Genomic DNA, 24,947 nt, shown 5'->3' on the forward strand with positions numbered 1-24,947 from the left:
ATGTTGGGAACAACATCATGACCACTATTAAATGATGACAAGAGAGACCATTTGATATAAACAGTGTTTTTTTTCATGTAATTTTAAACTGTGTATATTAATAAAACTGTAATGATTTTATTGTTTTGAAATGTCTGTACATTTGAGTGGTTCATATGCAACATTGAAATCCCTTACTTTTGTAAAAAAAAATGAACAATTCTTGAATATAAAAGACTGTAGACATAAAAGCATTATCCAACCCGATCAGCTGGCAGGAAGCAGTGGTATGTAGAGTTAGCTCATAGTAAACAAGCAGACATGTTTGTTTTACTGCACACTTCTCACTTATTGCTGTACAACTGTTCCCATGGGCATGTTAGTACACAGCAACTCAGCAGGTAGGAAATTAATGTCTTCCATGTTTACTTATTACACATGAATCCTGCAGGCCGGATAATCAGCTCAATTACTACTTCAAACACACCAGTAAGTATTTATCTTCTATTGTAATTAAAAAAAAAAAAAAAATCACTGCAATTATTTCATTACTGTGTCACACAGATGTAGGGCTGTCAGCAGCACTAGGGCACCAGTACTTGGCCTATATAGTTTCCAGAATTTTCCTCTTAGCGTGCTTGACCTCAGGAACCTGCAAAACCATGAGATACATGTAAATATATGCTTCCTACATATAGATCTTGACAATAAGCAAATAGTCCTTTGCTGCATGCATCATTGAAGTTCATGTATATTATCTGTGAACTAAGATGTATTACCCAACCACCTGTGCTTTGTGTCAATAAACAAAACAAAGGACTGCAGCACAGGTAGGGCTTGCTTACACATGCTTCAAAGTGTGGTTTCAGACACGCATTTTTTAAAGCGCTCTGAATGCCAATCAAAGCCCTGTCAAAAAAATAAAATGGTTAGCTTACTGTCCTGTTTACATGTTGCTTTTGCTTTGCTTCAAAAATGATACCCCGTGTTGCTTTCATTGTGCTTCAAAGGGTCTCTGAAGCCTCCACAGAACTCTATGACAAAGCTCGTTTGCAGCACCTGCAGCTTTTGAGAGACTTCTATTCAGCTTAATGCAGGCCATAGATGGGTCAAAAATCGGCCGATTTTTCGACCGAAAATAAAATCGGCCGATTTTCGGATCGTTAGTGGGCTATTTGTTCGGCCGTTTTTTGGTATTTTGGCAGATTTTTTTTATCGGTAATGTTGGAAAAAAATCGGCCAATTTTGCCGATTGGCCAATTTTTGCGGCAATGATGGGCAAATCAGCCGATTTTTTACCAATAAAAAATCTGCGCATGAGCAGTGACCTGCAAGAGGAAGACAAAAAGAAGAAAAAGAAGAAGAGGAAGAAGAAGAGGATGAAGAAGAAGAAGGGGATGATGATGAAGAAGAAGAAGAGGATGATGATGAAGAAGAAGAAGAGGATGATGATGAAGAAGAAGAGGATGATGATGAAGAAGAAGAGGATGATGATGATGAAGAAGAAGAGGATGATGATGATGATGATGAAGAAGAAGAAGAAGAAGAGGATGATGATGAAGAAGAAGAAGAAGAAGAAGAGGATGATGATGAAGAAGAAGAAGAAGAAGAGGATGATGATGAAGAAGAAGAAGAAAAGGATGATGATGATGAAGAAGAAGAAGAAGAGGATGATGATGATGAAGAAGAAGAAGAAGAAGAGGATGAAAAATAAGAGGAATTCCAGTACGGCAAAAAGTGTCCCTGCAGAGAGCTCTGCTATTTCTTTGACAGTTCCTTGACATTTACAGCGGTTGCAACAATGTATCTATTTGTTTCTGAATAAAAACATCTGTATCCTAAATGGATACAAATAGATACATTGTTGCAACCGCTATAAATGTCAAAGAACTGTCAAAGAAATAGCAGAGCTCTCTAAAGGGACACTTTTTGCCGGCTGTAGACGGGATTAAAATCGGCCGATTTTTTTTACCATTGCTGGTAACGTTGGCCGCTTGAATGACCGATTTTTCGTTTTTTAAAAGAAAAATCGGCCGTTTTTCTCCCCGCCTATGGCCTGCATTAGCTGTGCTTTGGAGCTATTGCAGGTAGGAGATCTCTCAGGAAGCACTGGGAAACCAACATGTTAACCTTTCTATCCAGATTGATGAACTTTTAATTTCGAAATAAATGTACTACTGAAGAAAATAATATATTGGAAATAAATGCAATATCTATATACAATATATATTATATAAAAGGCTATTCTGTCTCCCTTTTCACTGGATAACAGGTTATGCTTTCAGAAGCAACATGATATATATTTCTAGCTCATACACTATATAGTTAAGTCTAGATTCACACCTATGCAGTTTGTGTTTGATCCATTTCTGCAGTGCGCTCTGCCTTTTTTTCTTGTTGCTAGGCAAAAAAGAGTTAAAATGCAAAATGCATAAAAAAAACCATAACATGCTTTTCTGCAGCGTTTCCATTGAAGTCTATAGAACCAAAAACACAACTTTTTGAGTCCCTGACCCTTTCCAAAAAACACACCGGGTGAAAATGCGGAGATGTAAATGTGTCTGCAAAACGCAGAAAATGCTTAGGTGTGAACTTAGGTAAAGGTTTGTGGACACCTGGCTATAATATCTAGATGAGCTTTTTAGACATCCCATTCCAAATCATAGGCATGTTGCCACTAAGCACTATTGACACTAAAGGGGGCAATACACAGTATTACAAACTAACGGTATGCACAGGGGCGGACTGACAACTCATGGGGCCCCCGGGCAATAGGGGATCATGGGGCCCCTTTGTCTTTGCCCAAACTCAAAAAAGCCTATGAAAAAGGTACCAGGGGCATCTCATCCCCCTACTGACCCCGGGCCCTCGGGCAGTGCCCGAGTTTCCAAATGGTCAGTCCGGCCCTGGGTATGCAGACCTTTGAACATGGGTCATTTTATTTGTTTACTTGTTGCTATGTTTTGTTTTATGATTGTGCCATTCTGTTATCACCTACAGTTGAATATGAATTCCATAAGAAATAAAAGAAATGTGTTTTGTCTGTTCCCACGTTTTCTTTAAAAATAGTACAAATGGTACTAAATTCTCTAAGGGTATGCAAACATTTAAACACAACTGCACTTATTTGTAATTAATTTTAAAATTTTTGATATGAATTGTTTGTTTATATTGATTTTGATTAATTTGTAATAGTTATCTCATTACGTTTGGTTTATTTGAGAGCACTTATACTGACAACACATCTATTTTTTTTTAGTATTATCTGTGAACTAGCCAATATAATATAATAAAATAATAAAAAAAGAGATGGACTGCACCCCTTTCAATAATATCACCAACAACTTTTTTCACTAATGACTCGAAGATCCACCAAACATATGCTATACAGACAACCTTTCCTCAGCCTGAAAGTTAAGAAGGAGAACCCAAAGAACATAATTTATTGCCCTACAGATATGAACATTAAATTGTATGTGTGAACATTTTTTCTTTTTTCTTGTTTAGCTTTGGCTATAGTGAGGATTGTTTAAAACCTGTGTTGGGATTTTTGTGCTACCTGGGGCTTCTTTGGAGAGATTCCCCACTCACTATGGGTTTTCTATAGAATTTGCCCTTTGAAAAATGCATGTGCATTCATTCTGTGAGAATGGAGCAAACAAATTTGAGTAAATGAGCTATATCTTGTGTTGTTTGAATGTAAATGATTGATTTAAATGGGAAATACTGCATTTGGCCATGAAATTGAGCTAAGTATCATAGGAACTTCACATGATACTTAGCTTAACCCAGTAACCAAATGCGATTTTTTCCATTTTACGCAGTCTGAAAGATACATTTGTTTCTCTGAAAAGAAAGAGTAATGGTTCACCATAACCTCCCACGCTTGTAGAATGAATGTCCTGAATGTGTCAATTGTTCCATGTACAGTAGTTATGAAGAACCATATTTCAACAGTGGCTTAGTATGGCAATGTAGAATTTCATGGCTTGTTGTATATTGGAACATACTGTATCACTTTCTATACAATATAGTTGTGCAAGGTTTGTGGACATTGTAGACATGACAAATTGTGGAGAAGTGTATCACTTATTGTGCTGTATAGAAGTGGAGGGTTCCATGCATAACCATACTGTATCATATTTTGGTAGTTATTTGGTAATCTATCCTCTATACTTTGACAGTACACAACCCTTTGGATGGATCCTTTGAACTGTACATGTGCTTTTGTTATGGCATTGTACATGCTTTTTCTATCAAAATGGGTTTCTGTCCCTACATGGTATCAACAATAGGGTTAAACAAAATTAACAGTTTGCAATTTGCTAAAACCTGTATATCACTTGTGAATATTTTCCATTTTGGCAAAATGCAAGTTAGTCAATGAGGAAATAAAAGCAAAATAAGTAATGTTTGGTTTTTAAAGATGTAATGGGCTTTAAATGGCTCCTGTCTGAAAGTACAGTCAAAAAAGCCAACGTAAAGCCAAAAAATGTCCCCTCAGTATCTGTAAACATAAAGGTAGGTGCTAAGATACAGAGGAACCCTAGCTCCAAATCTGTGGCTTTATCAGTAAAGCAATGGGGTGGATTTATTAAAGGCAAATAGACTGTGCACTTTGCAAGTACAATTGCACTCATTTTCCCCAAAGCTTAGTAAATACGGTAAAGCTCTGCTGTTTTCTGTTAATCAATCATGTGCAATAAAAATGCTTTTTTAAAATTTTCCTTGCACGTGATTGGGTATTCTTTACAAAGTGAAGCTTCACCACATTACATTTACTAAGGAAAATGAGTGCAACTGCACTTTGCAGAGTGCAACTGCACTTACAAAGTGCATAGTCTATTTGCCTTTAGTAAATCCACCCCAATGTGATCATTATATCAGAGCTGATGGGGATCACATGGTTTTGTTGATAAACAAAGGGTTAAGGTTAGCTTTGGGGCTGGCATGTTTATCAACACAGGCATTGATCACCATGTCGTTTTTATTTTCAGGTATATTTTGTCAAAGCAGCCTGCATCGCAAAATTTGAGTCCAATTTTGGCTAAAATTTCAGGAAAGTGCAATTGTTTTGCACTTTTTTGTGGCAAATTTGCAGCAAATTCAATTACTTCACTACGCTCATTCATAATCAGCAAGCTATGACAAAGCAGGCCAAGCTGGATGGCTTAACAGGTTGGGACTCTATCTATTGGTTCTGGAGGACCATGGAACCTTCCAGAAGTCAGTGGACGGAAGGGGTGGAGACCTAATCTGCATGTTTATGGGAGTCTAACCAATCCCAGGTTTGAAGGCCCTGGTAGAGTGGTAAGACCAACCCATAAATATAGGAGAGTCAGGCTGGCAGGGGAGTTGCCTGGAAGATGGAGTGCTAAGGAGACTATTGGTGGCCTGGAAGGGGTCCCTTAGGTCTAGGGGGAGCTGGCCTCCAGGCTGGGCTCCGGCTGTCTCAAGAGGGTTTATTCGGCATCATGGCATGAACAGTATCAAGGCTTGGGAGCAGTGGGGCAAGGAGGACAGATTGATCACATCAGCACACCCAGGGATCTAGTTAGCTTAGCTTGTTGCAGACTACATGCAGACATGTCTCCTCTCCCTGTAGAACTGCTCCCAGCTCCACAGCCTGCAGACACTACCAGCTGTTCTGAACATCCCCAAGAATCCAGCACAGCGCTGACCTTTGAAGGCTTGCTACATGTGGAAGTCTCTCCCCTTGTAGATCCCAGCCTGGAGGCCAGCTCTCCCTAGACCTAGGGACCCCTTCCAGGCCACCAATAGTCTCCTCTGCACTCCATCTTCTACCCAACTCCCGTGCCAACCTGATCCCTCGCCCGTAAGGGGCTGCTGCTACTGATCCATAACGACTGACTGCATTCATGGAGAAGAACAGTCCAGGATCTGTCTCTGTAAACAGGAAGTAAGTTGTCCCCATGCATTGATTCAGTCAAGTTGGGCATCCCATAATCCCTATTACCCCTTCCAAGTTTTTTCCCTAATAAAATAACAATAACCAAGCTCATGGACTGTTCACTGACTGCGGATGCAAGTGTGGAAAATACCTGGCTGTGCAGAGCTAGGGGTGACCTAGAAACACAGTGGCCCTCAAGAGGGTAGCACCACATAGATAACCAAATCCTTTTCCTATACTCACTTCAATTAAATAAGTAAAGTAAGAATTCTTAATCTGCATACTAATTCTAAATCAGTAGCTTAAAAAGTAGGGAAGCCACTGGATTAATCTGACAAGACAGGTTCATCCTGATATTTTCAAAAGGAAAGGCCATTTACAGCAACTTCCATTGTAGTATAGTGGTGTAATTATCACATGGTATTCTATAGCATTTACAAGCATGCTAAAAGTGACATCTGATCTGCATGACATTGTGGAACTGAATTGCCTGCAATCCAGGCAACACAAATATGAATACTGTTTCTGCGGATATTTGGCTTGACTCACCTGTTCTTTAGATATCTCACAAAATCTGGATGAGCAACCAATAGCCTATTAAAGTCAAAATTGTTCCCAAAGTCATCCCGTGGGCGAAGTCTAGAGAGAGACAGATGAAAGCTAATTACAGTCATGTATTCTGCAATGTGGTTTTTAAAGAACTCTAAGAAGTTGTAGATTTTGAGTAGGTAAGTCTTATGTGTGTAAGATGTTTTGGGAGCCTAAGCAGCATACGGGGGCACAAAACCAATGGTCATCTTCAGGCTTTCAAAGATCGTAATTTCCTCATGTCACTTCCTCACTACATATCACAGTTTTGTAGGCCCTGAAATGCCAGGATAGTACAAACAACCCCCCAAATGATCCCTTTTTGGAAAGTAGACACCCCAAGGTATTTGAGAGGCATGTTGAGTGCATGGAAGATATTATTTTTTTGCCATAAGTTTCTGGAAAATGACGAAAAAAGTTTATTTTTCCAGTCCCAAAGAATTTAATAAGAAGCATGGTGAGTGTTTGCAGATCTCAGTTTTTATCACAAGGTTTTGAAAAATTAAAAAAGAAAATAAAAAATACATTTTCCTTATTTTTGCTTCATTTTCCAAAAACTTGTGGCAACAAATGAGATCTGCAAAATACTCGCAATGCCTCTTAGCAAATACCCTTGGAGTGTCTACTTTCCAAAGGCGTCATTTGGGTGGTGTTTTGTACTATCCTGGCATTTCAGTGACTCTGAAACTGTGATATGTAGGAATTGAAATAAGGAAATTACAGGTGAAACTCAAAAAAGTAGAATATCATGCAAAAGTTCATTTATTTCAGTAATGTAACTTAAAAGGTGAAACTAATATATGAGATAGACTCATTACATGCAAAGCAAGATAGTTCAAGCCATGATTTGTTATAATTGTGATGATTATGGCTTACAGCTCATGAAAACCCCAAATTCACAATCTCAAATTAGAATATTACATGCCATCAATAAAACAAGGATTGTACATAGAACAATATCGGACCTCTGAAAAGTATAAGCATGCATATGTACTCAGTATTTGGTTTGGGCCCCTTTTGCAGCAATTAAAGCCTCAATGCGACGTAGTATGGAAGCTATCAGCCTGTGGCACTGCTGAGGTGTTATGGAAGACCAGGATGCTTCAATAGCGGCCTTCAGCTCTTCTGCATTGTTCAGTCTCATGTCTCTCATCTTTCTCTTGGCAATGCCCCATAGATTCTCTATGGGGTTCAGGTCAGGCGAGTTTGCTGGCCAATCAAGCACAGCAATCACACGGTCATTGAACCAGGTTTTGGTGCTTTTGGCAGTGTGGGCAGGTGCCAAGTCCTGCTGGAAAATGAAGTCAGCATACCCATAAAGCTCGTCCGCAGAAGGAAGCATGAAGTGCTCCAAAATCTCCTGGTAGACGGCTGCGTTGACCCTGGACTTAATGAATCACAGTGGACCAACACCAGCAGATGACATGGCTCCCCAAATCAACACAGACTGTGGAAACTTCACACTGGACTTCAAGCATCTTGCAGTGTGTGCCTCTCCATTCTTCCTCCATACTTTGGGTCCTTGGTTTCCAAATGAGATGCAAAAGTTTCTCTCATCAGAAAAGAGGACTTTGGACCACTGAGCAACAGACCAGGTCTGTTTTTCTTTAGCCCAGGTAAGACGCTTCTGACGTTGTTTGTTGTTCAGGAGTGGCTTGACAAGAGGAATACAACATTTGAAGCCCATGTCCAGGATCCAATTGAGTGTGGTGGCTCTTGATGCACTGACTCCAGCCTCAGTCCACTCCTTGTGAAAGTCCCCAACACTTTTGAATGTCCTTTTCCTGACAATCCTCTCCAGGCTGCAGTCATCCCTGCTACTTGTGCACCTTTTTCTTCCACACTTTTCCCTTCCACATAACTTTCTATTAATGTGCTTTGCGATACAGCACTTTGGGAACATCCAACTTCTTTTGCAATTACCTTTTGAGGCTTTCCCTCCTTATGGAGGGTGTCAATGATGGTTTTCTGCACAACTGTCAGGTCAGCAGTCTTTCCCATGATTGTGATTCCTACTGAACCAGACTGAGAGACCATTTAAAGGCTCAGGAACCCTTTGCAGCTGTTATGGCTTAATTAGCTGATTAGAGTGGGACACTTTGAGCCAAGAATATTGCACCTTTTCACAATATTCTAATTTTCTGAGATTGTGGATTTGGGGTTTTCATGAGCTGTAAGCCATAATCATCACAATTATGACAAATCACAGCTTGAACTATCTTGCTTTGCATGTAATGAGTCTATCTCATATATTAGTTTCACCTTTCAAGTTGCATTACTGAAATAAATGAACTTTTGCACGACATTCTAATTCTTTGAGTTTCACCTGTACTCCCTTTGAAAGCCTAAAGTTGGTCATTTGATTTTGGGGCTACTGTGAGAAATATTTTTGTGTCAATTTTGTGTGAAAAAAATTTGCCATTTTCCAAAAACTTGTGGCACGAAATAAAATCTTTTGTGCACTCAACTTGCCTCTCAGAAAATATTCTGGGGTGTCTACTTTCTAAAAAGGGGTCTAATCCTATTATTTTCCTTTACTTACTGTCCTGTGCACACAACAGGATGTGAGATCAATCCTCCCTAAAGACAGAAACCATCTTTTAGAAATTTGCAACTTGAATAAGTGTTCCCCCTTAGGAGATTTCCCCTTACATCTTTTTTTGGGGAATTCAAATTTTGAACTTACCCTCACTTTCTGTTCCAATGACAATAGTAACCAGAACAAAGATAAAGGACAAATTTCCCCAGTGGGGACACAAACAGCACTACAAACCTAGCCGGTATTCAAAAATTTCTGTACTCCATGGAAAATTAAAACAAAAAGTTTGACTTTTTATACCTTTAAGCATACTTTTATTCCAGCATTATTGTGCCCTCTAGTGGTGAAGAAGATTAGTATAATACAGAACAAACGTTCTATTAATGCTTTTTTCTTCTACACGAGTTTAGCAGCAGCAAAAAAAAAAGGCAAACATATTTTTGCATACGCGTTTCCATTTTTGGCATTAATACATTCTATTGGACAGAATTCTGTCTATTAAAATGCATTCATGTGGGAACACAACTAACCGCGCCTAGCATTAATGCAATTTTAGTTATGTTTAGGTTCTTTTTTTTTATACTCAAAGCACCTCTCCTGATTGCATAAGTGATGTTTTTTTTTCTATGCCTCTAAACACCTCTGCATGGACACATGCTTTTACACTGATCAAAAAAGTAGATAAGCGAGCGCAAGTATATATAAGTATACATATAGGCAGCTGCTAGCACCTTAGGGCATAGGTAACGGTCCCAATAGAAATATATAGATGGATAAAGTGCAGCGCTATAAATGTATAAATAATAAAATGACAATTCATATACAGTAAATATCGATGCAAAATATTAAAGTGCTATTCAGTGCAATTTGTGCATAAAAGTGAATAAATAAATGTCCGTATATATATCTCTCCAATCTCATCAGTAGAGAAAATGAGCAGTAATAGTCCTCTGGTTAAATCATAATCCACCACCTCTGATGGGTGTACACTCACCAGAAATTAGATGTAAGCAGGCATTGGTTACAATCTGTCACATCTGGGTGCAGGAACAGAGACGCAGCCTAGGGATTAATCATCCAGCATCCTCTATGTACCAGTGGTACGAGTATCCCTTGTCCTGGGGAAGATAGCTCATCCACTGACACCCGCCATGCAGCCGCGGAATACACTGCAGCGTTGCTCAGGGATTTCCTCCAGCACTTAACTTGTCCTGCGCTCCCACGATGTCCCCCCTGCAGCGTCCCTGTCCATCTCCTCCGGTCGATGCCGGCATCCGTCTTCCAGGTTCCGTTCCCTGTGAGCGTTGGGACGTACAGGACGTATGGGGGACGGAACCGGCGGGAAATTCAAAAATGTAAAAATGTGACATTCACTCAATTCACAAACATTTTGTCCCGAGTGCTTTGTCCTGTGCCCTGCCTGCATTTTTACCGTTCTTTCTGCCAGGAAACTGAGAAACGTCCATGGCGTCCAAAAAAAGTGTCCCTTTAGGTCAAAAGCAGTCTTAGACCAGATAGAAAACAGCGATAGTGAATTAGAATCACTTGCAGAATTGAGCGATAATGATTCGTGGGAAACTTGGTTTGCTCAGTGATGTGCGAACTTGGCGCTATATTTCAAATTTCAGTGTTTTTGGTTTGATTACATTATTGAATTAAATTTATTATTATATTATTATTTTTTATGATTATTTATTATATTATAATTTATGATTTCGTGTTTCAAATTTTATCATACCCGGGATGTTTACTAGACTCTTGTTGGTTTTGATCACAGAAATACTGACATAATCAGACCGCTAGGGAAGTTAACCTGAGGACTATTACTGCTCATTTTCTCTACTGATGAGATTGGAGAGATATATACGGACATTTATTTATTCACTTTTATACATAAATTGCACTGAATAAAACTTTAATATTTTGCATCGATATTTATATGAATTGTCATTTTATTATTTATACATTTATAGCGCTGCACTTTATCCATCTATATTTTACACTGATCAGTTTTTCTTCTGCTTTTGAGTTAAATAAAAGAGAAAGAAACCATTTGACCATGTATTCCTATGGAACTCTTCACACTGATCTGCTATGCGTCTAGTGCGTTTTTTTTAAATCCTACTTACTGCATTTTTGGTGCAGGTTTGGTGCAGTACAAGAAACACACCAAAAAATTCACCCCCCATTGAAAAACATGGCAAAAACACATAAAACACGCATCAAACTTTTTTAAACAAATGTCTTAATAAAAAAAAGGACTGCAAAAGCGGTATCAGAATAAAATTAGACTAAGTTAGCTTGTAGGGGCAATTACAGGCAGAAAGAAAGAGCCTGTAAAAGAAAGAAATGCCTGTAAAAGCAGTGTTTTTTTTAGCTCAAAGTGGTTGTAAAGGCTCAAGGTTTTTTTACCTTCATGCATTCTAAGAAATTTCTAAGAAGTCCTTTATTTAAGGCAACTGGAAAACTGACACTTCTGGAAGTGCTAATCTCCATGTTCCCCTGCAGCTCTCACTGGTTTCTCCCACTAACCGTTACACCACTACAGGATACAGTAATGAACCTTGCTGCCAAACTCATGTTGTGTCCAATCACAGCATGGGTTAGCAGGGGGCGAAAGCATGTGCTCCCAAAAACCCAGAAGCAGGGGGAAACATTTTTTTTTTTTTAAATCTAGAGTGATAAGGGGATAGATTCAACGCCAGATTTTTATTGCTGTTCCTGTTACAGAGATTCACCCTCTCTAATTTTCCTGATCACCAATGACAGGGGGAATGAAAATTAGGGTAAATCCAAAATCCTGTCATTGGAAAGATTTTCCTGCTGCCTGTTGTGTCTAGGGGACAGGATGTAAAGGTAAATCTCCCTAATGAGACAAAAAAACTTACTTAATCCTCCTCCATTCTATCCGAGACGAGAAAACAGTTTTGACTTTACATATATTTTGAGAGCTGAGTGCAATTCTGGCAAATCACCAGGTATTTTTCTGTACTTACAGGGTCTCTAAAGGATAAATCACAGGAAAATGTGCCTGTGTTGTAGAGGTGTACAACACATGTTTTATTTTGCCTTTACATACACTTTAAATACAGAGAACGCATTTTATGTTTGGCTAATGGAACTTAGTGGTAGAGAAGTGAAACCCTACACTGAGGAGACAGGCCAGGCACTTTATTGTACAGCATAGGGGTGCAATGTGATCACATATGTTATATGGATGGCTGGTTCCAGAGAAAGCATTTTATAGACAACAAGTGATGTACCTGTATTGCTCCAGAGTGCCTTTGCTGATCTCTTTGTTCTGCTGTAAAGCTTTTAACCACTCGTAGTCTCTCCTGGCCTCGGTGAAAAGGATGTACTTTGTCTCCTGGGAAACCCACAAAGGAACGTGTTATTACCTGACCTTCCCCAAATGTCCTCATGAAGTATGTATTAGGACAGGTGGTATTCCTTAGAATTGGGCCACTCCAGGGCACAGTCATGAAAGGCAGAGCAGAAAGCTCACATGTCCTATATTGTCATGATTGCAGGCAAAATGCTGCATTGGTAAGCAGGGAAGTTGACTTCCTCCATTGTCTGTCCACAATACGTTGGTCTACAGCTTTAAAATCTATCTTAGGCAACTACAAGTACTTGGTCAGCAACGTATAACCATGTCTGTGAGATGCTGGATAGTTCACACAATGCAGAATGAGGCTGGACAAGTTCCAGGATGCTGCAGAATATACAGCTTGAAAATGATGGGGCCTCCTTTTGAATTTTTTCTGAAATTGTATTCTGAGACCTTGCTAGGTCCCCCGTTTAACACCTTTCTGCCTTCTCCTAGGCACCCTTAAACTGGGTCTTTACACCAGGGGGCGGGATATACTTCCCAATCATGTGATCATTGTGATAGGCTTGCACAGTGGTCGCATGATCATGAGCCTGTCCCACCAGGTCCCAATCAAAACCAGAGATGGGGAGTGGTCTCTGGTAGCTTGGTAACTGTACAGGAAGCATATGAAAATATGGTGACCTTATTGTTCAGGAGATTCTCCTTCACTATTAGGCTAGGTTCACATACAGTGGGGCAAAAAAGTATTTAGTCAGCCACCAATTGTGCAAGTTCTCCCACTTAAAAAGATTAGAGAGGCCTGTAATTGGCATCATAGGTAGACCTCAACTATGAGAGACAAAATGAGAAAAAAAAATCCAGACAATCACATTGGCTGATTTGGAAAGAATTTATCTGCAAATTATGGTAGAAAATAAGTATTTGGTCAATATCAAAAGTTCATCTCAATGCTTTGTTATATATCCTTTGTTGGCAATGACAGAGGTCAAATGTTTCCTGTAAGTCTTCACAAGGTTGGCACACACTGTTGCTGGTATGTTGGCTCATTCCTCCATGAAGATCTCCTCTAGAGCAGTGATGTTTTGGGGCTGTCACTGGGCAACACGGACTTTCAACTCCCTCCAAAGGTTTTCTATGGGGTTGAGATCTGGAGACTGGCTAGGCCACTCCAGGACCTTGAAATGCTTCTTACGAAGCCACTCCTTCGTTGCCCGGGCGGTATGTTTGGGATCATTGTCATGTTGGAAGACCCAGCCACGTGTCATCTTCAATGCCCTTGCTGATGGAAGGAGGTTTGCACTCAAAATCTCATGACACATGGCCCCATTCATTCTGTCCTGTACATGGATCAGTCGTCCTGGTCCCTTTGTGGAGAAACAGCCCCAAAGCATGATGTTGCCACCCCCATGCTTCACAGTAGGTATGGTGTTCTTTAGATGAAACTTTTGGTTTCATCTGACCATATGACATTCTCCCAATCCTCTTCTGGATCATCCAAATGCTCTCTAGCAAACTTCAGATGAGCCCGGACATGTACTGGCTTAAGCAGAAGGACAAGTCTGGCACTGAAGGATCTGAGTCCCTGGCGGCGTAGTGTGTTACTGATGGTAGCCTTTGTTACGTTGGTCCCAGCTCTCTGCAGGTCATTCACTAAGTCCCCCCGTGTGGTCCTGGGATTTTTGCTCACCGTTCTTGTGATCATTTTGACCCCACGGGGTGAGATCTTGCATGGAGCCCCAGATCGAGGGAGATTATCAGTGGTCTTGTATGTCTTCCTTTTTCTAATTATTGCTCCCACAGTTGATTTGTTCACACCAAGCTGTTTGCCTATTGCAGATTCAGTCTTCCCAGACTGGTGCAGGTCTACAATTTTGTTTCTGGTGTCCTTCGACAGCTCTTTGGTTTTCACCATATTGGAGTTTGGAGTGTGACTGTTTGAGGTTGTGGACAGGTGTCTTTTATACTGATAACAAGTTCAAACAGGTGCCATTGATACAGGTAATGAGTGCAGGACAGAGGAGCCTCTTAAAGAAGAAGGTACAGGTCTGTGAGAGCCAGAAATCTTGCTTGTTTGTAGGTGACCAAATACTTATTTTCCACCATAATTTGCAAATAAATTCTTTCCAAATCAGCCAATCAGTGATTGTCTGGATTTTTTTCTCATTTTGTCTCTCATAGTTGAGGTCTACCTATGATGTCAATAACAGGCCTCTCTCATCTTTTTAAGTGGGAGAACTTGCACAATTGGTGGCTGACTAAATACTTTTTTGCCCCACTGTATGTGTGGGTGGTGCCGCTGTAGATCTGCACAAAAATCTGTGCAGCCACACCACCCGCACAGAGGAATGCGGGCCCGTGGGCGGGTGCCATTAATTCTAATGGCATGTCGCCCGCACTGGTAATCGCAACCGTACTGGGAACCGAGGATCCCGCGTGGGCTGCATTTTCAGAAGAAGTGCAGGGACTTCCCTGCGTGTCCCGGGGCACGGGAGTCCATTCAAATGAATGGGCTCTCGTGCCCACGCAAAACGCGGACCGCAGGAACGCGGATATCTGAACCAAGGGTTAGTATCTTGGTGACTTTTGTCCCAGAAACAGGAGTAGAGCAAAAAGCCAAAATGTTACGGCTGTCACTAGAACAGAAGTAGACTGGATATTTGAAGGTGGAGGAGCACCTATTTATGTGGCAACTAGTTGTCAGAGAAGGGATTTTTCCTCATTATGGGGAGATTTCAACCTACTTCCTGCTGTCTTTGGGAGCAAGAAGCACAGGTAAATCTCCATAATAAGGGCACAGACAACAATAAAAACCTTTCAACATACATACAGTAATATATATATATATATATATATATATATATATGGGTACAGCAACCATCTTAGTTCCTAATAATATATCAGGGAAGGAATCCTCTCCAAATTAAGCTATTAAAGAATAAAACTTAAACAAAGTTATGATTCTGATTACCAGTAAAACATAAAACAATTGTATCTTTATTAACACAAATATGCACGGACATCTAGCAACTATTGCCCACACATCTAAAATACTATGGACTCCTAGGTTATTAGGTTCAACTGCACACTTTAGGCTGTATTTATAAAAAAAATTGCATAACAATTTACCCAGTGAAAGTGCATGTACGTTCTGTGCAAATGGGGCAAAAAAACCCAAGCTAGTCAGAGGTTTTTCATTGATTTAAAACAGTAAATGCTGTATTTGGCCACTAGGTGGCACTACGTATTACATAACATTTATATATAGCCTATTAGTACACACATACTAGAGCCAATTTAACCAGTTCCCATTCGGCCTATTGTCAAATGTGCTATTCTGGGTGGACGTCATATGACGCCCTCCCCAAAACGCAATGTGGCGTAATCTGTCACCCGCTCTGACTGATCAGTGTACTGGCCACTGCTGGTACCATTTGATTGCTGTGACCAATCACAGCAGATCACATGACAAATGTACACAATTGATGGCGTTCATTCATGCCATCCATTGTGTAATATTTTGTTGTTTTTTGTGATTAGTCACAGTGACCACATGGTACAGACAGGGCCAGTCACAGCCGAACTGTAGCATGTGATTAGTTGTGGCCAATCACATCTAACAAAGATGGAACTGCAGCCTCTCACAGAGACGTCCAGGCCGTCCACGGAAGTTAACACCTCCACAGGAGCATCTTCTGATGAGAAGACTTGATAAAGCGCATGCGCGCGAAACATGTTGTCCCGGCAACCAGCCTTTCCTTCTAAAGCTGCGGCTCCAGCAAGAGTTCCTCCCCTCCGTCTCTCCACATCGTGGTGACGTCATCTGGGACGCTGGGACGTCGGATACACGTGGTCCCTGCACTGACAGGCATTCTACTCCACTACTTCCCTCTGAGTGGATGAGCCGCCCATCTTGGAACCTGACTTCTTAAAGCCACAGGCTGGTTATCTATTTTTTACCATATGAATTATTAAAGGCACACCTCCATATAAGGTGTATTACTTTTATCACAAAACTACACAGCGCCTGGCTCCTGTTCATACATACAATTCCCTATCCTATCCTATCCTGGTTATGCCAGAAATAAAAAAGAAATAAAGATACCCCTAGACTGCTCATTGAGCCCATTTGAGTGACTGTTGCTGTGTACCTGGCTGCCTCTTTACTACTTGGGAAAGAACCTGGGTAATATTCCAGTGGCTCCTTCGAGGGTGAGCGCTACAAACAGAATCACCAAATTTAACTAATAGTCTAGAAGAGTGTGAATGTATGTATCCAACAGTCCATTCACTGTAGAACGTAATTCTTTCCACTGCTTGAGAAAGCCACCATAATGATAATGAAATGCCTTGGGGCCATGTCGGAGCCCCTTTAGCCATGTTCCTTTCTCTATTGTGCCTTCACTATTTTGAGCAGGATCTTGAGGACTTCAATCCAGTCCCCCACTATTGTGGACTTTTTATAGTAAATCTGCTGTAACTTTCTGTGGAGAGTTGATGTACACTTACTACAAATTTGCTTATGCAGGTACTCCAATGATCTGATTTACACATCAGATAACAGCAATGGCCAACATTAACATCTTTATGAGTAGATTACTGATTTATAGAACTTTGGCTTAGCATTTGAGCACTTAAGCATTGTATGTCTGAATTCTATTTTTATCATGGAAGACTTAATACCTGGGATACAATTCTACTAACTGCAGCCATATTCTGGCACCTTCATCTACATAACTACAACTTGATTTGCATAAATGAGATTATATGTGGATGAGTCTTATGCACATATACAAGCCATGGAAAAGTACCTGATGAATATTATTCCATTTACAGGCATACTTTAAGGATTTACAGATAAATTGTACATGCAAGAAGGAAGATTGAATCTAATGAATGTGATTTTTGTGTGCTTCAGCTTCATAAATGCTTCACAATTCGTCCAAGTGTGCTACCATGATTCCACCTACATATGCTTGGATTTAGCAAGGACTTATCAATCAAATCCTGACTTTTTTTTCAGTATTTCCTGTATAGCACTACCCCCTTAGGAGTCGCTAGAGTTTTGGGTCCCCCATAGTCCTGCACAGCCAGGCAACACGCATCTTCCACACAGACTTGCATCCAGGAGACATAACCAGTAATTGAGCTTGTTTTGTGGATTTTATTATGGGAATTTAAACTTGGGTGGGGTAAGGGGTGTATGGGATGCCCAAGGGAAATGTAACTGAGGACGAAGGTCCTGGAACTATGTACAAGTCTCTTCACATCAAACATTCACTTCTGGAGAGCTAGCCAGCATCTCCCGATGTACCATCCCAGACTCCAGATACTTCTCTATCCAGCTGTTCTAGGAGAATCCCTGGGCAGGAGATCCAGTGCCTGTCACTTTAAAATAAGACAGTCCCAGGTAGCAGCTCATCTAGTTTCCTACCAGAGTGCTCCTTCCCCTTACTGGTCCAAAGGGCGGGGGTTGTAGGTCTACTCACTTAGTCCTCCTCCTTTGAGCTGCTGGGTCAGTGGCTGCTCTCAGGCCTGCTGTATCCTGAGATTTCCTCCTTTCCAGCTCCACTGCCTGTAGTTGAGCCCATTCCCTTCTGGGCCCTCTCCCAGGCTCCTGCTCACCAGCCTCTCACTCACCTGAACTCTCCTGCTGCTGAGCAGACTCTGTCACTCTTAAGGGCTGCCCTGACCCCATGCCAAGCCTCCTGTTGGGGATTATTCAGGATCCCTCAAGAGCACAGACCAGCCACTCCTCACCCCCTCCACTGCTCTATGGATTTTCTCCAAAACTCTAGAGCAGGAGACCAGAGAGATGGTCTGCAGAGCCTCTCAGCTCTGACCTGAATTTGACCTCCCTCTGCCTATTACCACAGGCTACTCAGCCTCTGACTAACAATTTAGAATCTAGCTCCCCTAGCTATCTAGGAGGGTGCTACACATGTGCTATGCTTTGTGTGCTTTTGCTTTATATGTGCTATTGCTCATTATTTTTATGTTTGGTTACTAAACAATAACAGGTGCTATATCAGATAAATTGTGTTCATGTGATAAGAGTGAATGGATTGTTGGTGACATGTATATTCACCCTCTGGTGGACTGTTATCAGTGGGTTTTGTTGATTTTCTTTTTTCTAATGATGCTGATGGTATCTAGTGGATTAATTCATTTTACTAATATTTTAGGATATATAAAGGCCACCTGATCCCCTTGACAACGTCTATAGAGACAAAATGTACGTCGGGGCTGGGCAGAGATTGCTCTGACATCACCCACACCTGTCTGGAGCCGGCACCAGCTGTGTTTATGACTTACATGCTCATTTGTCTTTGAAGTTTGTAAGTGGTGTTTTTATTTAGTTTAATAAATAATTTGTATGGAATCACACTATCTGAAGTATTATCCTTTCTGACCGAGCAAACAGTGGATTCTAAGAAGGGAGGAACAGAGGAGGAGAGATACCGAAGTTTTTGACACCTCTTTTACATCTACGATGTTACAAGCAAGATATGTTCAGCATCATTCTCTGTTATACCACCTATAATGTGGGGTCTAACTATTCGGTAAGGAGTAGTGTGTTTTTTGTGGTGGTACACACGTGGAGGATTATTGTGAACACAGCTGTTCATCATAATCGGGATATTGTCATGAAAAGACTTTTTCATTGTTTGGTGTTTGATGCATTTTTACGTAATAATATTATTGGTAGGAGCACATTTAAAGTATAAGTGACTCCCTATTAGTATTTTTTATCAATAGCACAACAATAACTGGATATCACGCTTTGAGTATTTGTATTGGTATTTTTTGAGTGCAGCTATTGTTTCACTGTTTGTTTTATTGTTCACAGTTTGTTTGGATTTTTTTGGCATTCAGCGCAGTTACATAATTTTCAGATTCCTAAATGTACCTATTCTTGTGCCTTACACAAGAATATGTATATTTAGGGATGTTCACTTTAGAAAAAAAATGTAGTTGTATTTTTTTAGGCAAAATCCATCTATTCAAAAACAGAATATGACAAAAGAGATGAGTTTGACAAACCTGCTTTTACGGCATTACCTTGTCCTGTGGAATTTTGGGGAATCCTTTACTATGTAACATGTACAGGGAGGATAACATGGTGTAAGCTGTGAATCCATAAAATGAAGTCCGAACTCCCACATCCTTTTCATAGCCACTGACTACTGCTCCATTGACACTAAGAACAAAGAGGGATTGTGGAGATGAGTATAGAGACTAGCCTTGGATAAAAATACATATTAATAGTAATTGTGCAGTTGGAAATCATACTTTATTTTAGAAAGTAGGATAAATTTCTACGTATATCTTTGCTAATGTAAATTTAAAGTTTGGAAGGCTTTAGTGGGTGACAAGATGGAGGTCCAACTATGCCATGCTATGGGCGAGGCCTAGCACAACCATTCTCTAGGGGTACCTTGCCCGAAGGCGTGCTCATCAATGCCCAAGACTAGGCAGAAACTGCTGTCCTGTGCACAGTCTAACATTAAAGCAGTCTCTGAACTTATGAGATGAGCTGACACTGCATGTAAGATGAAGATGAGCTTGTAATAAAGTGTTGTCCTATAGCTCTACATACAATGACCATTATGTGGTGCATTCAGAGTGGCAGGTAGAGTCGTGGGATATACTAGAACCAAATAATGATGACTGGGATGACAATTGGGCTGTGGGGCATACTAGAACCAAATAATGATGATTGGGACAACAATTGGGCTGTGGGACACACTAGAACCGAATAATAATGACTGGGACGACAATTGGGCTGTGGGACACACTAGAACCGAATAATAATGATTGGGACGACAAGTGGGCTGTGGGACACACTAGAACTGAATAATAATGATTGGGACGACAAGTGGGCTGTGGGACACACTAGAACTGAATAATAATGATTGGGACGACAAGTGGGCTGTGGGACACACTAGAACCGAATAATGATGATTGGGACGACAATTGGGCTGTGGGACACACTAGAACCGAATAATGATGATTGGGACGACAACTGGGCTGTGGGACACACTAGAACCGAATAATGATGATTGGGACGACAAGTGGGCTGTGGGACACACTAGAACCGAATAATGATGATTGGGACGACAAGTGGGCTGTGGGACACACTAGAACCGAATAATGATGATTGGGACGACAACTGGGCTGTGGGACACACTAGAACCGAATAATGATGATTGAAACGACAATTGGGCCGTGGGACACACTAGAACCGAATAATGATGATTGGGACGACAATTGGGCCGTGGGACACACTAGAACCGAATAATGATGATTGGGACGACAATTGGGCCGTGGGACACACTAGAACCGAATAATGATGATTGGGACGACAATTGGGCCGTGGGACACACTAGAACCGAATAATGATGATTGGGACGACAATTGGGCCGTGGGACACACTAGAACCGAATAATGATGATTGGGACGACAATTGGGCCGTGGGACACACTAGAACCGAATAATGATGATTGGGACGACAATTGGGCCGTGGGACATACTAGAACTAAATAATGATGATTGGGATGACAATTGGGCCGTGGGACATACTTGAACTAGATAATGATGATTGGGATGACAATTGGGCTTTCCCATTCTTGACCCTGGTTTCTTTAAGAGACCGATGAATTCAATTCAAACTTATTCACCTGGCCTACTACACTCCATATAGACTCCAAAAAGATACACCCATTCTGTTCTCCGGAGATGTGGGGGTGTCCCGGGAAATTTTTCTCACATGTTCTGGCTTTGTCCATCTGTCGTCGACTTCTGAAAGGAAGTCATGACTTTGTGTATTCTACTGACCTCGGTCCCTCTCCAACCATCTATGTCAGTCTGTATACTGGGCCTAGGTGAAAGTCTCCTACCCACAATTGCTGAGCGCACTCTGGTTAACTTGCTCTTATATTATGCGAGAAAGGCCATACCTTTACATTGGAAAAAAAAACACCCCTCCATCTCTTACATTCTGGAAACAATTGATCAATAATAGTCTACCGCTCTACAAAGATACATATACCAATAGAGGCTACCCTAGAAAATATGACAAAATGGTTGGCTGAGCCTTCTGCCGCCTCTGAAATGTCCACAGAATTATGCACTTTACTTGTTTCTGTGAAGCTGTGAGGGGGATTTACTAAAACTGGGGAGTGCAAAATCTGGTGCAGCTGTGCATGGGAGCCATTCAGTTTCTAACTTCAGCTTGTTCAATTAAGCTTTGACAAAAAAAAAAAAAAATGGAAGTTGATTGGTTTCTATGCAGAGCTGCACTCTCCAGAGATTTTGCACTCTCCGGTTTGAGTAAATCTCCCCCTGTGTGTTTCTCCTGGCCATAGGAACTTGCCTATTTCCTTGTTTAGTTCTCACTGTCTAGTTACTTTTTGTTATAGACTCTGACGAGTTCCCATGTCGCTGCTAAGGTCAACTAAGCCTCACCTTATGTTCACTGATGTAACCCTCCTTTATTCTAAATGTTCAAATCCGTGTATCTACATTATTTACAACCCCTGCGAGGATTCCTTCGCTGTGAACTGTTGTTGTGTTTATGTTCTGCATAACCATTTACACTGCTAAACTTTTAATAAACAGATTTTGTTCTAAAAATATTGATTTCTGATTCATTCATTAGGTTATGATTCAGAGATTCTTATTGATCCACCTTCATCCTACCCAAACACAATAAGGGCCCTTTCACACTGATCAATTTTTCAGTTAAAAAAAGAGGAAGAAAAATGCATCCCTTCAAATCCTATGGAACTCTTCACACTGGTCCTTTGCATTTCAGTTGCATTTTTGGACTGCTTTCACACTGCACCAATGCAAAAACAAATATTCATTTTTGCAGCGGAATGTTGTGTTTTTAATGCATTTTTGATGTGTTGTGCTGTGTTTTATTTTGCCCCTGGATGTGTTACTTAACAAAGCACTTTCCAAAAGTGTGTTTCATTTGTGATGCTTTTTTGCCACGTTTTCCATGAATTTCAAAAGAGAGGAGCAGTTTTGATGCATTTTTTTGTTACTGCACCCAAACATGAATCAAAAATGCAGCAAGCATGACTTTTAAAATTGCATCTGTAACGCAACAGACCAATGTACAGAGTTCCATAGGATTTAAAGAGATGTGGGAAAATGTCATTACATCTGTGCAGACTTTACTCTCCAGGTATGGACATCAGACTAATAAAGGTAAAGTGAATATTTATTTATGCCCCATTCACACCTCACATAGCGGGAACATGCATTCCCACTGGCGATTTTTAAACACGCAGTCTTTGGCACGTTTCTGCGGGTCACGCATGGGTAGCACATTCACTTGAATGGACTTCCCTATGCGTGACAAATGTCCTAAAACAGCTCCTGCAACTTTACGGGCATGGAGCAACTTTTGGTGCTTTTGTTGTGAGACAAAATGTAAGTCTGATAAACATGCTTAGGGTGAATTAATGGCATCCAAATGCGCGTTTTGCGTCAATCTTAGTGTGACTGGGCCTTACAGTTTATACAGTTACTATTCAGGGATTGCTAGAGAGTTGTGACATAAGAAAGAGGATACAATAAAGCGTTTCAACAGTTTTTGTGGCGTAACTACAGATCATAGGGCCTCATAACAACATTTTCATGGGGCCCCTCCAGTGACCTCCCTACACACAATTACTCTATAACCCTAAGGCCAGGTTCACGCTTATGTGTTTTTTGGTGCTTTTTTCCCAGAAATGCACTACAGTCCATTTAACATGGTTTCATATGGGACATGTTCACATCTATGCTTTTTTGAGCTACTGCATTTTTGGAAATGGTCAGGGACTTTTTAAAACACAAAACAGTATATTTTTGGTTCAATAGACTTCAATAAAGAAGCTGCAGAAAAGCATGTAGTCTTGGTTCACACCTATGCTTCTTGCTTTTGATTCGATTTTTAATTCTTTTTTACTGCGCTTTGCATTTTTTCGTCTTTTTTGTTTCATTAAAGTGGAAAATTGTTTGTTGCTGGGCAGAATAAAAAATAGGCAAAACACAGCAAAACACTACATGCGTTTCAGCAGCTTCTGCACTGAACTGACTATTGTAGCAAAAATGCTGCTTTTTGTGTTTAAAAAAGTCCCTGATCCTTTACAAAAACACAGCAGCTCAAAAAAGCACTGATGTGAATATGTCCCATAGGAAACCATGGTAAATGGACTGTACTTCATTTCTGCAAAAATCAATAAAAAATGCATTGGTGTGAACCAGGAGTAAATCTGCCCAACAAGCAAATTGGACAAAAAAAAAAAGCATACAAAAAAGCAAACGAATGAAAATTGCATCAAAAACGCTGTGTGCAAAAATGCATAATGCATAGTAAAAAGCACTAATAATAATAATAAATCACTCTAAAACCCAAAATCCCGTATCAGCACACTTCACCCCTACCCTTAGAGGTGTACAAAATATACAAATAATATGCTCAGTGATAATAATAAATGATAACCCTTTCCCCCAATTTGTGCATATAAATCAAAAAGTCCTTGATCAAATAACTCAAAAGTTTTTGAAAAAACAAATGTCCCTTTAAAAATCCAAAAATGTCCAAAATATCCAAAAAGTGATAATCTCCTCAATGTCTTGCAGAAACTTGATTTACCTCAAACAAAACAAAAATAAAAACCACATAGTGCATTATCCTTAATGTATACAAATCATATAAATCATCCAGTGATAATTCACCCAAGTGAAATAAAGGGTGTAAACAGCAAACATGTGCCAATACACTATATATAGTGAAAAAACGTGTAAGTGAATCACTCTTTTAGTGCTTAGGAAACACATCAAAAATCCACTTCTACTGAAGTAAGGAGTGAATACCCTTACCAATATATAAATCACTTTTAAGCCTTAGATAACAATCCCCAAGTAGACTGTATGATGGGATGAGTTGTATTCGGCCAGTATCATCATATTTCACTTCCACCTCATACTTCAATGTGGATCCATCCACACTAGTTTCTCAGACCAGTCTCCACCATAACCGCCATCCAGATATCCATATATATAAAACAAATAATAGTATAATACCGCCACACACTCGAATCAAAAACTTTAATGGTGCTGCTTACAATATAGAAATCTTTCTCATCGCATGATATATATAAGAAAACCTTTTTGCCGTCAGTCCAGGAGAGTCCAAACCGCTTCTCACAGTCTCTATTCCACTCTCCAAGATGGCCGCCGCTCAACTTCCGGTTCCTCGTTTGCGTCTGACGTCACTTCCCTCTAAAGGGAAGTCAGAGGGAAGTGACGTCAGACGCAAACGAGGAACCGGAAGTTGAGCGGCGGCCATCTTGGAGAGTGGAATAGAGACTGTGAGAAGCGGTTTGGACTCTCCTGGACTGACGGCAAAAAGGTTTTCTTATATATATCATGCGATGAGAAAGATTTCTATATTGTAAGCAGCACCATTAAAGTTTTTGATTCGAGTGTGTGGCGGTATTATACTATTATTTGTTTTATATATATGGATATCTGGATGGCGGTTATGGTGGAGACTGGTCTGAGAAACTAGTGTGGATGGATCCACATTGAAGTATGAG

General features: G+C 40.4%; 1 protein-coding gene across 1 annotated transcript in view; it reads right to left on the reverse strand.

Annotated features, from left to right (window-relative positions):
• ST6GALNAC1 (ST6 N-acetylgalactosaminide alpha-2,6-sialyltransferase 1) overlaps positions 1-24,947 on the reverse strand; it is a 99,124-nt gene that overhangs the window by 39,068 nt on the left and 35,109 nt on the right. The window contains exons 5-8 of the mRNA XM_089682631.1: positions 19,411-19,549; positions 12,281-12,384; positions 6,440-6,529; positions 532-631 (exon numbers count right to left, since the gene is read on the reverse strand). Of these exons, the coding sequence (XP_089538757.1) occupies positions 532-631; positions 6,440-6,529; positions 12,281-12,384; positions 19,411-19,549 (433 nt within the window). The remainder of the gene's footprint in view (positions 1-531; positions 632-6,439; positions 6,530-12,280; positions 12,385-19,410; positions 19,550-24,947) is intronic.

This window comes from Staurois parvus, unplaced genomic scaffold (genome assembly GCF_062004578.1).
Source record: "Staurois parvus isolate SC_StPar_1 unplaced genomic scaffold, SC_StPar_1.0 ptg000293l, whole genome shotgun sequence".
In the NCBI taxonomy this organism is placed as follows: Eukaryota; Metazoa; Chordata; class Amphibia; order Anura; family Ranidae; genus Staurois; species Staurois parvus.